At 53.0% G+C, this 16943-nt stretch overlaps 1 protein-coding gene across 1 annotated transcript in view; it reads left to right on the top strand.

The window, feature by feature from the left end:
* The window catches only part of VWF (von Willebrand factor), a 162290-nt gene that overhangs the window by 98985 nt on the left and 46362 nt on the right, over window positions 1-16943 (top strand). The window contains exons 24-36 of the mRNA XM_028490937.2: window positions 896-1042; window positions 3224-3364; window positions 3506-3619; window positions 5470-5626; window positions 6120-6278; window positions 6909-7044; window positions 8647-10025; window positions 11416-11532; window positions 11613-11753; window positions 12042-12185; window positions 15162-15326; window positions 16381-16424; window positions 16735-16912. Coding sequence (XP_028346738.1) covers window positions 896-1042; window positions 3224-3364; window positions 3506-3619; window positions 5470-5626; window positions 6120-6278; window positions 6909-7044; window positions 8647-10025; window positions 11416-11532; window positions 11613-11753; window positions 12042-12185; window positions 15162-15326; window positions 16381-16424; window positions 16735-16912 — 3022 coding nt within the window. The remainder of the gene's footprint in view (window positions 1-895; window positions 1043-3223; window positions 3365-3505; window positions 3620-5469; window positions 5627-6119; window positions 6279-6908; window positions 7045-8646; window positions 10026-11415; window positions 11533-11612; window positions 11754-12041; window positions 12186-15161; window positions 15327-16380; window positions 16425-16734; window positions 16913-16943) is intronic.

The raw sequence follows: 16943 nt of genomic DNA, 5'->3' as shown, positions 1-16943 counted from the left end.
CCTGCCCTGCCCCTAGGGTCATCAGTACCATTTTTCTAGATTCCATATACGTGCGTTGGCGTGTGGTATCTGTTTTTCTCTTTCTGACTTACTTCGCTCTGTAGGACAGGCTCCAGGTCCATTTTAAATCAGTTTCCTAGAGGTGCTTAAAATCATCACCACATTAAAAACCTCTTTAGGGGACCACGTGTATTTAATGATCAAGTGTCCTTGATAGACCTGGAGTCTGTCATACAGAGGGAAGTCAGTCAGAAGGAGAAAAACAAATACCGTATGCTAACACATATATATGGAATCTAAGAAAAAAAAAATGTCATGAAGAGATTAGTGGTAGGACTGGAATAAAACACAGACCTACCTTTCTTATATCTAAATTTAAAAACCTGACCCCATATATGCACTACCAAATGTAAATTAGATAGCTAGTGGGAAGCTGCCGCATAGCACAGGGAGATCACCTCTGTGCTTTGTGACCATGAGAGGGGTGGGATAGGGAGGGTGGGAGGGAGGGAGACGCAAGAGGGAAGAGATATGGGAACATATGTATATGTATAACTGATTCACTTTGTTGTAAAGGAGAAACTAACACACTATTGTAAAACAAGTTATACTCCAATAAAGATGTTAAAAAAACAAAAAACAAAAAACAAAAAATTCTTTCCATGGCGTGATAGGTGATCTTCTGCCAGTAGGTTTCATTGTATTTTTAATCTCGTAATTATGTTTTTGCTGCCACCTCTTTATCCTAGGATTCTTGGAGAGAGGTAGGCAAGATGGACGCAGCTCTGGCCAAACGGGGCAAATGACCAGCGGCTCTGGAGGGCCGCGGGGCGGGGGGAGCCGGGCCTTGCACCTGACCATCACTGTCCTGGTCTCACACTGCGTCCTCCCTCAGGTGAGCGTGAAGAGGTCCATGAAGGATGAGACTGACTTTGAGGTGGTGGAGTCCGGCCTGTACATCACCGTGCTGCTAGGCAAGGGCCTCTCCGTGGTCTGGGACCGCCACCTGGGTATCTCTGTGTTCCTGAAGCAGACTTTCCAGGTGGGTGGCCCTTCTCCGCTTCGTCCTCGTCCTGGCTGTTTGCACCTTCAGCTTCCTGAGCAGCAGCCCGTGGCCCCGCCGTCTTGGGGGAGGGTGGGTGGTCACCTAGTCCAACCTCCCTCCCGATGAGAATAAGACTCAAGGGTTAGAGTTCGCCTTGGCTGTTTCCCGAGAGAGGCTGCCCCTGAGAAGGATGGAGGGCTCCCGGACCCTGCAAACGGTCCCTTGACTGGCCTTGCTAGGCAAGCAGTTTATATCCACAAAGGAAGGAAAGAAAAGATTGGGCAAGAGCTATTCTTAAGGTTTCTTAACCTCAAGAGGCAAAGGGTCACGCGTGATGTTACTATAACTCTGCAGAGCACTCCGGGTGCGCCCTCCCACGGGGCCACAGGCCGGCAATGGCCGATGCTTGTGGTGAAACTGCTCATCACCTGCTTTGGGGAAAGCTGCTTGCAGTGTCTGTCCGGGTTCCAGTGGTTCGCTGGGACTTCATTTTCTCTCACTGGCATGAATGTGACAAGTGCTCTGTCTGCCCTGGTGGCAGGACAGACCTTCCCAGCAGCTGTTCTAGGCACTGTGGACACAGCAGGGAAAGAACTATATATAACTGTATATACATATATATATATATGTATATATATATATATATGTAGTTATATATATATCTTAACTTTGTATCAGTTTCCTATTGCTGCTATAACAAATTACGACAAACTTAGTGGCTTAAAAAAGCAACACAAATAGATTATCTTCTGATTCTGGAGGTCAAAAGTATAAAACCGGTCGGCAGGGCTGCATTCCTTCTGGTGGCTTTCGGGGAAAATCTGTCTTCTTGCCTTTCCTAGCTTCTGGGGCTGCCCGCATCCCTTGGCTGTGGTGCCGTCCTCCATCGTCAAAGCCAACAGCATAGCATCTTCCGCTCTCTCTGCTTCTCTCTGTCACATCACATTTCTCACTCTGACTTCTGTGCCCCTTATAAGACCCTGTGAGTACACTGAGCCCACCTAGATGATCCAGGACAATCTTCCCATCTCAGGACCCTTAATGCAATCACACCTGCAAAGTTCCTTTTGCCGTGTGTGGTGACATATTCCTGCTTCTGGGGATGAGAACATGGATATCTTTGCGGGCACCATGGTTTTGTCTACAACAGCCTTGGTGGAGATCATATTCTAGTGGGGAGACTGTGTGTTTTAGATTGGTTGGTCTGATGAGAGCTGACTCAGAGGGTGTGAGTGGAGTCTTTGTGGAAGGGAGGGAAGGAGCCACGTGAATATCCTGACTCGAGAATTCAGGCAGATGGAGTAGCAGGTGCCAAGGCCCTAAGGTGGACGGTGTTTGTGTTTGGACACGGAGGCCAGGGCGGCTGGAGAGGAGGGGCTTGGGGTGACTGGTAGTTAACAAGGGCAGGGACGGGGCAGGGGCCATGCCATGGGGGCTGTTGGGCCATGTAAAGATCTTTGTCCTTTTGTCCGCGTTTCCCAGCAAAATAGAGTCAGTCACATCTCTTTGTCCCGAGGCAGGGCTCCACATTTGTTCTAAGAGCATGGCGTCTTTTCTTTTCCAGGCCAAATAGCTCCGGTTTTGTCCATGGTTCTTATGTGATGGTTTCCACCCATTCATTCATTAGCTGGTCAGGACTTGTGTCCTGCAGCCCATGATGGGTGAACATGGAATTGAGTAAGATATTATGTCAGCCCTGGTGGCATTTAGTGCTGGCCAGGCTGCAGTTGTTTAGGTAAGGGACTCACCTGTCCACAGTCCAGTAGGACTAGAACGTTCCCTCCTCAGACTTCTTACACTCTCATTGGTGTAATGCTGGACCAACTCCTCTTCTGCTCAGACCCTTACTGGGGCAGCTGATGGTTTATACTGCAGACACCAGGGCCCGGGAGGCCTAGTTGGCCACCCAAGGGGCATGGGCGGGCTGCTTCTCTTTGTGAATGACCTTGGTTTCCTTAAGCTTAACATGAGGTCAATGTGGAAGCTGGGAAAAGGCCTTGGCAAGGTCAAGACTTTGTTGATCACCCTGGTCTCCTTCTGCATCTTCCTCCCTGTCTCCTCCCATCCTCCTCTTCCTCAGGCGAGCCTGCCTCCCATGCTGCCTGGAGCCCTCGCTTTCCTGACTCAGCGAGTTTGCTCTGAGGCTTGTAAAGCTTATGCTCCCAACTGGTCCCCCAGGAGCAGGTGTGTGGCCTGTGTGGGAATTTTGACGGCATCCAGAACAACGACCTCACCAGCAGTGGCCTCCAAGTGGAGGAAGACCCCGTGGACTTCGGGAATTCCTGGAAAGTGAGCCCGCGGTGCGCCGACACCCAGAAAGTAGGTCGGGCTTGCGGTGCGGACCGTGGGCGGTGGGTGCTGTGGCCTGTGGCGGGGGCAGAGCTTGGGGAGAGGGCCTCTTGGAGCCCCTCCGGGTTGACTCTTCCGGGTCCATCTGTGTCCTCCTGCCCCGTTCCCCAGGTGCCCCTGGACCCATCCCCTGCCACCTGCCACAACAACGTCATCAAGCAGACGATGGTGGATTCCTCCTGCAGTGTCCTCACCAGCGCCGTTTTCAAGGAGTGCAACCGGCTGGTGAGGGCGGCGGGGCCCCTGGGGGCAGGCGCTTCTAGCTGTGGATGCTTCCAGGGGCCTCAGAAATCATCTGCAGCTGCTCACCTCTCTTGGCTTCAGGCTGGGGAACAGAAAGAATAATTGAGGGTGTATGAGGAGAGCAGTGCCTGGCAGATCATTTTTCTTCTGTGCAACACGTGGTTCTCTGGGCATCCAATGCTGCTGCTCTTCCGGCCTCAGTCTTAGGGCTTGTCGCCCACAGATTATCTTGTCTCCAACATTAGAGCGGGAGTTTCCTTCTGCCATCCCCACTGTGTCTCTGGCCCCGGGCACCCCGCCGCCGCCCCCGTTCCCAGGTCTTGTCTCACGGAAACTCTTTTCTGGTCTTAAAGCCAGATTTTGAGCCCGCATTTTATGGCTTCTTTTTGTGTCTTTTGTTGTTGTTTAATTTTTATTTTATATTGGAATATAGTTGATTAACAATGCTGTGTTTTAGATGTACAGCAAAGTGATTCACTTATACATATACATGTGTCTATTCTTTTTCAAATTCTTTTCCCATTTAGGTTATTACAGAGTATTGAGCAGAGTTCCCTGTGCTCTACAGTAGGTCCTTGTTGGTCATCTATTTTATTTTATTAAAAGAAATTTTTATTGGAGTCTAGTTGATTTACAATGGTGTGTTAGTTTCTGCTGTACAGCAAAGTGAATCAGTTATACATATACATAGATGCCCTCTTTGTTTTTTAGATTCTATTCCCATATAGGCCATTGCAGACTATTGAGTACAGTTCCCTGAGCTCTACAGCAGGTTCTTTTTGTGTCTTTGTCTCACAGGTGACAAGGAATTCCCCAAACAAGTTTCAATGCAGTTTTCTCTCTATCTCTGTATGAATGTGTATACGCACACCTGTGTCTGTGTGGGTACATGTGTGTATATGTATATGTACGTACACACACGCACACACACAGCCAGGTACACACGCATGCTGCTCCGTGGCACCTCCCTCGTGGGAGTGACTGGTTGAACACCTGTGTCTCAGCTCTTTCTGTCCATCCAGTGATTTTTAATCCCTCAGGACCCGAAGGATACTTAGGATCCCCTGGTTTGGTGGAGACCCGAGGCACCTGAGCTGGAAGGGCGGAGACAGAGGGTCAGGGAAGCCAGGGCTGTTGGGCACAGTGACCGGCTTAACGTCCGCATTCATTCTCACCACAACTGCCCTGAACAAGGTGGGTGTGGGGGGCACGTCTGGGGCAGCCGAAGGTGAGAGGTGGCTCCTGAGATTGAACACGGACCGAGGGTGGGCTTCCCCTCCGGGGAGGTTCAGGGTCGGAGTCCAGGAGCACCGGGCCGGCCGCGGTCCAGCACGCTAGCCTGTGGCATCTCAGCGAGACAGTGTGAGTGGTCCTGTTGTGTTTCCTCAGTCTCTTTGCTGAGTGGAGGCCAGGAAAGAGTGTGTGTGTGTGTGTGTGTGTGTGCGCGTGCGTGTGTGTGCGTGTGCGCGTGTGTGTGGTGTTTATGTAAAACACGCAGACACCCAAGAGGGTGGGAGTGGCTTATGAGGATGGATGGATGGCTGAGCGGGCACGTGGACAGATGGACGGAAAGGAATGTTCTTTTGAAAAATTCTCAGGCACGTCTCTTCTAGGAGAGGCTGGCAGGGTTGCTTTCTTCCCCTTTTCTTGCTGGGCTCCACATAAGAACGTAGGATTTCTGCCTTTTTACCCATTCCCTCCTTGGGACCGTTGCCTCACATCTTTCCTTCTGCCTGGAGCCCCGTCCCTCCTCTGACCACTGGAACATTCACGCCCAGACCAAGAGCCAGAGTCCCCAAGTGCAGCCCAGGCCACCTGCGTCTCCCTTGCAGGTGGACCCCGAGCCGTACCTGGATGTTTGCATCTACGACACCTGTTCCTGCGAGTCCATCGGCGACTGTGCCTGCTTCTGCGACACCATCGCCGCCTACGCCCACGTGTGTGCCCGGCACGGCGCGGTGGTGGCCTGGAGGACGGCCACGCTGTGCCGTGAGTCCTGCGGTTCCCCGTGGTCCCAGACACGCCCCTCCCCCCTCACGCATCTAGACCTTGGGGCCTTGGGGGGTGAGGAAGGGCACCTCGGTGGGGGAGAAGACAGAGACCCACGCGGGGGTGATGGCCGAGGCCGAAGGGCGTTAGGACATGCCTGGGCATGAGCACAGTAACGGGGAGCGATTCAGGGAAACGGAGAAAAGGGAGCAGTGACGGAGAGAAGGAGGTGCTCAGAGCGTCTGTGATTAGACACGATCGCATTTGCCATCGTGGTCAAGCAGCTCAGACATCTATGTTGCATGTAAGTGGCTGATCAGTTTCATAAGGAAAATGGATTCAGAGCCACGAAGTTCCTGGCTCAGGGGCTCTCACGTGGGTGACTCCGTAGTTTCCCAGTACCGTCATCCGCTCCTGGGGGCCGTCTGTCTGGGGTTGCCCAGGGCTGCCCGGTGCTTTAAGAACGGTTCTGCCTGTTTTGGGGTCTGCACAGCCCAGAACTGCGAGGAACGGAACCTGCGGGACAACGGGTACCAGTGTGAGTGGCGCTACAACAGCTGCGCTCCCGCCTGTCCCGTCACGTGCCAGCACCCCGAGCCGCTGGCCTGCCCCGTGCAGTGTGTGGAGGGCTGTCACGCACACTGCCCTCCGGGTGAGGCCCTGGGCCCCGCGGGGAGGGGGCGGAGGGCTGGGACGGTCCTCAGAAAAGCTGGCTCCCTGTCCCCAGCCCCACTACCCTAGGTCCTGTTTCCATGTCCTTCCACCAAAGCCAGGCCAGCTGTGGTTTTTGTCAAGCTGAGCTCCCACGCAGTGCTTCTGGGGTCTATTTATGGGCGTATCATCTAGAGCAGCACTTTCTGGTAGAACTTTCTGCAGTGCTGGGAAAGCTCTATTCAAATGTGGCTCGTGTGTCTGAGGAATCGAATGTTCAATTTTATTGAACGTTACTTAATTTAGATTTAAACGTAACCAGCCACACGTGGTCACTGGCTACGGTATTGATTGGATAGCACAGATCTAGAGTTATCAGATGTCTTCTTCGGTGGAGGAGCAAAAAGACCCTCGGAGATAAGATTTGCTTTGTCCTGGGGTTTGGAGGAGGCGAGGGGCGGGGGGGAAGGAACGCCCCCTCCTAATTTTTCAGGAAGAAGGATGCTCCCTAAGCGGTGAGGGGACCCTTGGGGGAGGCAGGCAGAGCTGGGACAGGCCTTTTAGCGCAAGGAGAGTCTTCCTTGTGGGAAAGGCGGGAACTTTGGTTCCTAGCGAGAGGCTTCTCATGCAGGGAAAATCTTGGATGAGCTTTTGCAGACCTGCGTCAACCCTGAAGACTGCCCTGTGTGCGAGGTGGCCGGCCGGCGCTTAGCCCCCGGGAAGAAAATCACCTTGAACCCCGGGGACCCCGAGCACTGCCAGATTTGGTAAAACAGTCGCCCTGGTTGTGCGGAGTGATGGGTCTTACCGTCTGACCTGGGGGCCTGCCCAGAAGTGTCGGTTTGGGGAAGAATGTCCTGTTCTTACTTACTTTGCTTCTCTGTCTTTGAGGACAGGCTACATTTCTTTTCCAGGAAATATCTCTCAAGAGGTTTAGGTTTTCTACCTCTTCTTGCTGAAGGAAGGACGTGGTCTCTGCTTATCCTTGGAGGTGGCATCTAGTCCGGGGACAGGCATCTATGGAAGTCAGATTTCTTTTTTACTGGAGGTGGGGATGCAGGGGAGGAAGAGAGGTGGAGCCCCTGACTCCGCAGTGGGGCACAGACACCTCGGGCCATGGCCAAGGTCCCGGGATGCGGCTCTTGTAACTGGGAGTCACGGCTCACTGCCCCCAGGCTCCCACCGGGGTTGAAGGAGAAGGTTCTAGCCTGTGTGGGTCTCCGCCACAGGCAGCTTGATTTCTCCTGTGGTCTGGCAGAGGCTGCCACTTTCCAGGACACTGGTGAAAGAGAGGAGTGACCGGGGGATTGGAAATTTGGCTTGGCGGGGTGAGAATTTGTGTGGGGGGCTTGGGGCTGGGTGTGGAGCATAGCTAGACCCTGGCACATGATGGGTGTAAACGGTGGGTCCATTGCAAGAAAGAATGAGGGAGTCACTGTCTTTCTCTGTCTAACATCTTGGAGACCCCCGTATACCACTCACAATACTTTATTCTGCCAGATAAAGCTGGGATTTTGAATCTGTCTTCACCTCTCTGAAATGATTTGTCTCCAGTTTTCCTCTCTTCCTTAAGGCCCAACCTGTTAACGTGGTACAGAATTCATGCAGCTTAAATTCTGTTGTAATAAATGCTGAAAAGCATTTATCTTTTGCTAGAACGTTTATGAGGCCTGGTCAGCATCAACGTTTTAGAGCAGTGTTTGTCTTTGGAGATATTTGGGAGAAGGCTTGGATTATAATTAAATATTTATGTTGCTAGAGACATAGGTTGAAAGTAAACCAACTTTGAATGGCTGTGTGGATTGCTAAGAAAGATTCTTTTTCAGGTCCTAGGGTGGGTGAACGCTTTGGCTTTCAAGGGCATCAAAACGCAAGGGAAGAGTGTGTGTGTGTGTGTGTGTGTGTGTGTGTGTGTGTATGGGTGTGTGTGTGTGTATGGGTGTGTGTGTGTGTATGGGGGTGTGTGTGTGTGTGTGTGTGTGTGTGTGTGTGTGTGCGCGCGTAGGGGGGCGGTGTGTGTATGTGTATGGGTGTGTGTGTATCGGTGTGTGTTTGTGCGTGCATATGGGTGTGTGTGTGTATGGGTGTGTGTGCATATTGGTGTGTGTGCACGTGCATGTGGATGTGTGTTTGTGCGTATGAGTGTGTGTATGGGTGTGTGCGTATGGGTGTGTGTGTGTGTATGGGGGTGTGTGTGTGTGTGTGTGTGTGTGTGTGTGTGTGTGCGCGCGCGTAGGGGGGCTGCTTGGGGGCTGTGTTAAACATGGTGTCTCTCTCGAGTGGGGGGTGTTCCTGGGGGCTCGGGTTCAGTGGGCTGGGAAGCGCCCAGAGGTTCTTCCTGAACCATCTCGGTCTCTCCCCTCTTGCAGTCACTGTGATGGTGTCAGCCTCACCTGTGAAGCCTGCAGGGAACCGGGAGGCCTGGAGGTGCCCCCCACAGAAGGCCCGGTCGGCCTCACCACCCCGTACGTGGAGGACACGCCGGAGCCGCCCTTGCACGACTTCTTCTGCAGCAAACTTCTGGACCTGGTCTTCCTGCTGGACGGCTCCTCCAAGCTGTCCGAGGCCGACTTCGAGACGCTGAAGGCGTTCGTGGTGGGCGTGATGGAGCGTCTGCACATCTCCCAGAAGCGCATCCGGGTGGCCGTGGTGGAGTACCACGACGGCTCCCACGCCTACGTCGCGCTGCAGGACCGGAAGCGGCCGTCGGAGCTGCGGCGCATCGCTGGGCAGGTGAAGTACGCGGGCAGTGAGGTGGCCTCCACCAGCGAGGTCTTGAAGTACACGCTCTTCCAGATTTTCAGCAAGGTGGACCGGCCTGAGGCCTCCCGCGTGGCCCTGCTGCTCACGGCCAGCCAGGAGCCCCCCAGGCTGGCCCGGAACTTGGTCCGCTACGTCCAGGGCCTGAAGAAGAAGAAGGTCGTCATGGTCCTCGTGGGCATCGGGCCCCACGCCAGCCTCAGGCAGATCCGCCTCATCGAGAAGCAGGCCCCCGAGAACAAAGCCTTTGTGCTCAGCGGCGTGGACAAGCTGGAGCAGCAGAGGGACGAGATCATCAGCTACCTCTGCGACCTCGCCCCTGAAGCGCCTGCCCTCACGCAGCGGCCGCTCACGGCCCGGGTCACCACGGCGCCGGAGCGCCCGGGGACTTCGACGCTGGCACCCGGGAGGAGCTCCTTGGTCCTGGATGTGGCATTCCTCCTGGAAGGGTCGGACAGTGTGGGCGAGGCCAACTTCAACAGGAGCACAGAGTTCTTGGAGGACGTGATCCGGCAGATGGACGTGGGCCGGGACGGTGTCCACGTCGCGGTGCTGCAGTACGCATACGTGGTGACCGTGGAGCACTCCTTCAGAGAGGCGCAGTCCAAGGAGGATGTCCTGCAGCGGCTGCGGGAGATCCGCTACCGGGGTGGCAACCGGACCAACACCGGGCTGGCCCTGCAGTACCTGTCGGAGCACAGCTTCTCGGCCAGCCAGGGGGACCGGCAGCAGGCACCCAACCTGGTCTACATGGTCACGGGAAGCCCGGCCTCAGATGAGATCAGGCGGGTGCCCGGAGACATCCAGGTGGTGCCCATCGGGGTGGGACCCCGCGTGGACGTGCAGGAGCTGGAGAGGATCGGCTGGCCCCAGGCCCCCATCTTCATCAAGGACTTCGAGACGCTGCCCCGAGAGGCTCCTGATCTGGTGCTGCAGAGGTGCTGCTCCAGAGAGGGGCCGCATCTCCCCACCCTCGCCCCTGTCCCAGGTATGCGGGCGCCTTGCACGGGGGCGAGGACTTGGGGGCACCGGGGGCAGCCTTGGTGGAGACGCGATTCTCGGGTTCAGATCTGGCTTCCCTGCTCTGTGCCTTCGGTCAGACCCCTGCCTTCAGAGTGTCTGCGTTTCCTCACCTCCCGGGCAGGGAACAGCACCTGTGATCTTTTTTTGGGGGAAGGATCTTTTCTTATTGTCTGAGATTGAAAATTCGAAGGTAATGCAAGCTTATTATTAAGATTTAAGCAAAGCCAGCATATGGAGTAAAAATAATACAAGTCCTCCTTTACCATATAGCCTCGTCCTCACCCAATCCCACTCCCTGCCTTAGAGGTAACCTGTTAAATTTGGTGACTATCAGCTTTTTTACCACACTGGGTGGATAACATTTTTCTCAGCACCTGACGTTCTTCGGGGCAAGGCCAGGAAGTCCAGTAGATTCTGGAGCCGGGCTGCCTTAGTTTGAATCTCACCTCTGGCACCTATGAGCTGGGTAATTTGGGGCAATTATTTTGGGGTAATTTTGGGCAAGTACCTCTGTGTCCATCAGTCTCCTCATCTGTAAAATGGTGGTAATAGTAGTACTTGTAATATGCTTAGAGCAGTACCCAGTACTTAGCAAGTGCTCAAAAATGACTTAACTCCACGGCTGTTATTATTACCTTCTTAACTGATACTAAGGATGCATCACTTCCTAGCTCTTTAACATCTTCACTTGGTGAGGTTGGGACCTCCCCAGAATCACTAGCCGCCTTTTACAGTCTCTTGAGCCCCATTTTGGTTATCTGTGCCTTTGTTTCTTTGTTTTTGTTTTCATCAGAGCCACAGATTGATCTAAATTCTCATGCTATTTCAGTAATAGCATCATCAAATCTCAGAACAGTGTTTGGGCCAGAGTTTGTTTCCTCACTGCGATCGTGACCCTGTTCCCAAACATTAACATGAGCTTTAGGCATTTTTGATTGGATCACCTTCTAGCTCCTCGCGTGCCCCGTGAGACCTGACAAGCCCACCTTCCAGGGATGTGCTGCTCTGTTTCCTTTCGTCATCTGCCTGTTTTCTGCTCCAGTATTTCACTCAGCTCTAGAAGAGTTGCAGCCCCCGAAATGGAGGGAGAGGATGCCTCTTGCTTCCATCTGTAGCATTTAAACTGCCTTTGGGTGGAGTTGGAGTCTCCCCAATGCTTCCACACCCGGGGACTCATGGCCCCCTTCCCCGCTGCCTGGCGCCAGCTGCGGAGACGCAGAACTGTGGGACACGCCTCGCCTTTGTGGCGCCGCCTGGTCGGCAGCGCCCTGCACACCCACTGAGCGTGTGTCTGCTGCAGGGGCCTGGTGTCAGTCCCCCATACCCCTGGTGGCTCCCCTCTGCTCTCTTTGCAGACTGCAGCCAGCCCCTGGATGTGGTCCTCCTCCTGGACGGCTCCTCCAGCTTTCCAGCTTCTTACTTTGACGAAATGAAGAATTTTGCCAAGGCTTTCATCTCAAAAGCCAATATAGGTGAGTGCGGAGCCCGAAGGGGCCCTTTCAGGGGCTCTTCCTGATCCAGAGTGTGACCTCTGTGCTTCCTCTCCTGTCAGGCCCTCAGCTCACCCAGGTGTCGGTGCTCCAGTATGGAAGCATTGCCACCATCGACGTGCCATGGACCGTGCCCCTGGAGAAAACCCACTTACAGAGCCTCGTGGACCTCATGCAGCAGGAGGGAGGCCCCAGCCAAATCGGTAACGCGCTGGCGGGCTGGGGTGCAGGGGCCGCGTCTGGTCCCAGTTCTTGGCATAAGTGACCGAGTAACCCCGGCCGGCCACTTTGCTCCTTGGCCTTAGTTTTCTTTCCTGTAAACCAAGGGCCAAGATGCTCTTCCCGGTCTCACTTGTGTGTGAGACTCTCTGAGTCTCCGAGTTACTCCGTTTCAGCGTCCTAAGGCTCCCCCTGGAGACAGGAGGCTCAGCCGGCCTCAGACCCACCCTCCCCGCGTCAGCACTGACTGCGGGGCCCGTTCTGTCTTCCAGGGGACGCGTTGGGCTTTGCGGTGCGCTATGTCACATCCCAAGTCCACGGTGCCAGGCCTGAAGCCTCGAAGGCAGTGGTCATCCTGGTCATGGGCACTTCCACGGACTCCGTGGACGCGGCCGCCGCTGCCGCCAGATCCAGCCGTAAGTGTCAGGGGGTGCGGTCCTGCGCCCGCCAACTGCTAGCGGGTTCGGAGTGGGCGGCGGTTACTTTCCGACGTCCTGGCTGATTTTGAATACTTAATACCCACATGTGGCCTGGTTTCAAACAGCAGGAAATTGCCCAATCCCTGTGGCATTTGGAAACCAAGCAGTAATAAATGTGTGTTTATCCTTCATTTGTCTGCATGCTTCCAACTGTAACTTTTTTTAAAATAAATGTATTTTATTTATTTATTTATTTATTTTTGGCCGCGTTGGGTGTCCGTCGCTGCGCGCGGTCTTTCTCTGGTTCTTTCTCTGGTTGCGGCGAGCGGGGGCTACTCTTCGTTGTGGTGCACGGGCTTCTCACCGCGGTGGCTTCTCTTGTTGCGGAGCACGGGCTCTAGGCGCACGGGCTTCGGTAGTTGTGACACGCGGGCTCAGTAGTTGTGGCTCGAGGGCTCTAGAGCGCAGGCTCAGTAGTCGTGGCGCACGGGCTTAGTCGCTCCGCGGCACGTGGGATCCTCCCGGACCAGGGCTCGAACCCGTGTCCCCTGCGTCGGCAGGCGGACTCTCAACCACTGCCCCACCGGGGAAGCCCTTGACTGTAACTTTTAACTTCTCCAAATATTCCCTCTGTGTTCAGGGCTGGGTCATTCCCCCGCGCCTGTGGTGTCCTTAGCCTCTCTCCACTCTGAGGCTAGAGCGATTCATCTTGGCGCTTTGAGAGCCATCGGAGACCTTCTTGTATTCTGAGCCCCTGTCCAGTACCAGCCTAAGGGGCTTGGGGGTGCAGGATGGACAGGAGACCAAGGCTGCTCCTTTAGGAAGGGGACAGATACAGGTGTGCCCGAGCCTCGGTGCCTTTTGAGAGCTTGTGCTGTGAACAGCCGGGGCAGGCAGTGTCGGGCTGGCGGGGGCTGGGCGGGGGGGATGACAGGACGTGACACCTTCCCGTGCCCCCTGGAGAGTGGCTCATCTTTCAAAACCCCGCTCTCTCTTTCCTCTGATGTCTTCCCGAGAGTTATTCACTCCCTTTTCTGTACCATTGGAACTACTCAAAATGTGAAAGCCACATTGTTTTTATGTTATATATCTGTTTCTTGCACAAACTAGGGATTCTTTGAAGGCATGGGCAAAACCTTGCTCGTTTTTGTATCGTCTATGCATGACGCACAAAATAGGTGGCCGTGTAACGTTTGTTAAATGAATGAATGGGACCTGTTGATGAAACCCATTATTTTAGGGAAAAGGACCCTGAAAGGGAAAGGATGTACGTTGGGGTGATACAACCAGCTTAGAAAAGCTGCTAGCAGAAAATCAGCTCTAATCTTAAGCAAACTGCAAATACCTAGAACTTTCTGGAGAACTAATTGGGGTAATTTTATGATGGAGACTTTTCTCCTTTAGTATCAAGAATCCAAAGAAAGACTTTCATCGAGAAAGGAAGCAGCTGTGGTCTGGAGGAAACAGCCATGATCCAGGGCACATCACTGAACCATTCGAAGCCTGTTTCTCACCTGTAGATGGACGTACCCTGGGCCGAGCCCTGTGACTGACATTTTCTCTTCTCTTCTTACTCTCACCTCCTGGGTGGTCTCATTCTGTGTCATTCGTCTAGATACCTTTATGCACGATTGACTTAAGAATTCCTATCTCCAGTCTGGATTAGGAATTAGAACATCTCCACCTAGATGTTCCAACAGGCAACTCAGCATAAACTGAATTACTGACTTTCACATCCAAATCTCCTCTTCTTACAGTCTTTCCCATCTTAGAAAAATGGCAGTTCCATACTTCCAGTTGCTCAGGTCAAAAGCCTCAGCGTCCTTAATTCCTCTTTTTCTCTCATACGTCCGTCCAATCCATCAACAAACTATAGTTCTGTCTTCAAAATACACTGAGAGGGCTTCCCTGGTGGTGCAGTGGTTGAGAGTCTGCTGCCTGCCGATGCAGGGGACACGGGTTCGTGCCCCGGTCCGGGAAGATCCAGCATGCCGCGGAGCGGCTGGGCCCGTGAACCATGGCCGCTGAGCCTGCGCGTCCGGAGCCTGTGCTCCGCAACGGGAGAGGCCGCAGCAGTGAGAGGCCAGCGTACCGCAAAAAAAAAAAAAAAAAAAAGAAAATACACTGAGAATCCCACCACGCTGTATCACCTGCATACCACCTCCACCACTGTCTCCTAGTTCAAGCCCCCATCATCTCTCACCTGGATTATTGTAATAGCTTTCTACCTGGAACAGCTTTCTACCAGCTTCCATCCTTGCCCCCTGAACTTCATAATCAGCAGAGCAGCTGTAGTGACCCTTTAAACACTGAAGTCAGCTTTTACCCATGTCACTCCTCTGCTCTCAAGTCTCGGCTGGCTCCCATTTCGTTCAGAGAACATGTTTAGTCCTTCCCGTGGCCTCTGAAGCTCTGCATGATCTGTGTCCCTCTCCCGCTTTCTCTGCTCCGGCCTCCCTGGACTATGCAGTCAATTTTCTGCCCCAGGGCCTTTGCACTCACTGTCTCTGTGCTCGGGATGTCCTCTTGGCCCCTTCTGTCCTTCATCTTTTCACTGCACGCATCTCCAACCATCCTGTATGAAACAATGACCCTCACCCCTACCCTTGTAACTCTTATCCTCCTTACCCCATTTTGTTTTTTCCTGAGCACTTATCCAGGTCTGAAATACTGGATATTTACTTACTTGTGTGTGTGTTGTCTGTCTCTCCCCAGTGTAAGCTCCATGAGGTCAGGACTTGATCTGCTTGGTTTACAGTATCCTCACTGCTTAGAATAGTACCTGACACAGAGCAGGAGCTCACTAACGTTTTTTGATTGACTGAATGCCCTCCTCACAGGGTCGGTGTGAGTGGCCAGTTTGGAAAGCACGAGGCTCTATGCACACGCTGGGTGTAGCTTCAGGCCAGCGCATTTTGAGCCCGCCTGACCGAAGGTTGACACAGACCCTTTCTTGCTCCTCTGTAACCCTAGGAGTGGCGGTGTTCCCCATTGGAATTGGAGATGGGTATGACTTGGCCCAGCTGAGGATCTTGGCGGGCCCAGGGGCCAGCTCCAACGTGGTGCAGCTCCAGCGGATCGAGGACCTCCCCACCATGGTCTCCCTGGGCAATTCCTTCCTCCACAAGCTGTGCTCTGGTGAGTCTTGGGATGTTTTTCTTATCCCCCTCAAAACAGAAACAAAAGCAACCAAACCCATCTAGAGACTCAAAGGTTCTCATATACAAGATTTGGCCTTGAAGTAAGTTTGTTTTATAGGCCGGGACCTGTAAGTTTCTACTTGTGGAAGGTCGTAAGGCAAACCTCCAAGGGGTTACCAGGCAGTTCTCTGTGTATAGACCTCCTTCCATCCTTACTGTCCATGCTAACTTGAGCACAGGGCTCTTGGACAAAGAAATGGAAGACAGAGGCAGAGACCTCCAGCCTCCTTAGATCATGGACCTCTTCCCCGTGCCCTGCACTCACCGTCAGCACGGGTATAAAGGGCTTTAGAAAAGCAACAGGGATTTACCGTATAGCACGAGGAATTACATCCAATATCTTGTAACAATCTATAATGGAAGATAATCTGAAAAAAAATAACAGTCCCTTTGCCGTATACCCGAAACTAACACAATATTGTAAATCAACTATACTTCAATAAAATATGAAACTGAAAAGATTTAAAAAAAAGAAATACAGTAACATAGAATATAACATCAAACTACCATAGTTTAAGTTGATTTAAGGTTAGAAACTTTTTATTTTTACCATACATGCTTTTTTTAAAACCTTGTTTTATATATTTTCCTAATGTAATTAGCTGTGAGTCTAAACCTACTGCAGAGTTCTTGCCCTTTCTTGCTAGGTGATAGCTCTCCGGGTAGGAATCTTGATCTGTTTTAAGTTTTCAGCCTCTTGCTGCATTTTCCTCCTCTCACTAGGCACTGCTCTATATACAAAAGAGGACAAGGAGATACTGATTGAGGTCGCTGCCCTCTTATCACTGCTGTGTCACTGTAACGACTACTAACCCCAGAGAACCACGGGATGACGTCCCCCTAATCTCCTGTACCTGCATCCTCACTGCTAAACCCACTCACGTTCTTTTCAGAGTTAATCCAGCTTCAAGGACCAGCCAGGTGGCCGAGTGAATGGCTCGGAATTTCTGGATGGTGGGTGGGAACAGAGATCTTGCTTGTGTCTGTTTCAGGGTTCATCAGTGTTTGCGTGGATGAGGACGGGAATGAGAGGAGGGTACGTTCAGTTCCGTTGACTTTGAAGGAGAGATCAGGAATGTATATTTGGGGCCCTCGTTCCCCTGGTGAACTTTTCCTCCTTTGGTCTGGGTCCAGTTCTCCCTCTTACCATCGTAGCCTTTGTTTTTTTTTTTAAACGTTGGTTGTGGTTGGGGTGGATCTACCTGTAGATCCTATGTTCTAAATCCTGTCTCCTTGCCATTGAGGCCCAAGGCCTAGTCTCTATGCTTTCCAAGGGGGTCAGTTGCCTGGTGGATGTTGAAGTGCCTCATTCCATTCCCTGCCTGAACCTGGTTCTTTCTCTGCAGCCCGGGGACATCTGGACCTTGCCGGATCAGTGCCACACGGTGACCTGCCTGCCAGATGGCCAGACCTTGCTGAATAGTCACCGGGTCAACTGTGAGCAGCAGCTGCGGCCTTCCTGCCCCAACAGCCAGTCCCCGATCAGGGTGGAAGAGGCCTGTGGCTGCCGCTGGACCTGCCCCTGTGAGTCCTCTGCTTCTCCAGCTTGGACGGC

This window comes from Physeter macrocephalus, chromosome 6 (genome assembly GCF_002837175.3).
Source record: "Physeter macrocephalus isolate SW-GA chromosome 6, ASM283717v5, whole genome shotgun sequence".
Classification (NCBI taxonomy): domain Eukaryota; kingdom Metazoa; phylum Chordata; class Mammalia; order Artiodactyla; family Physeteridae; genus Physeter; species Physeter macrocephalus.
This window is presented reverse-complemented; position numbering and strand designations above follow the sequence as displayed.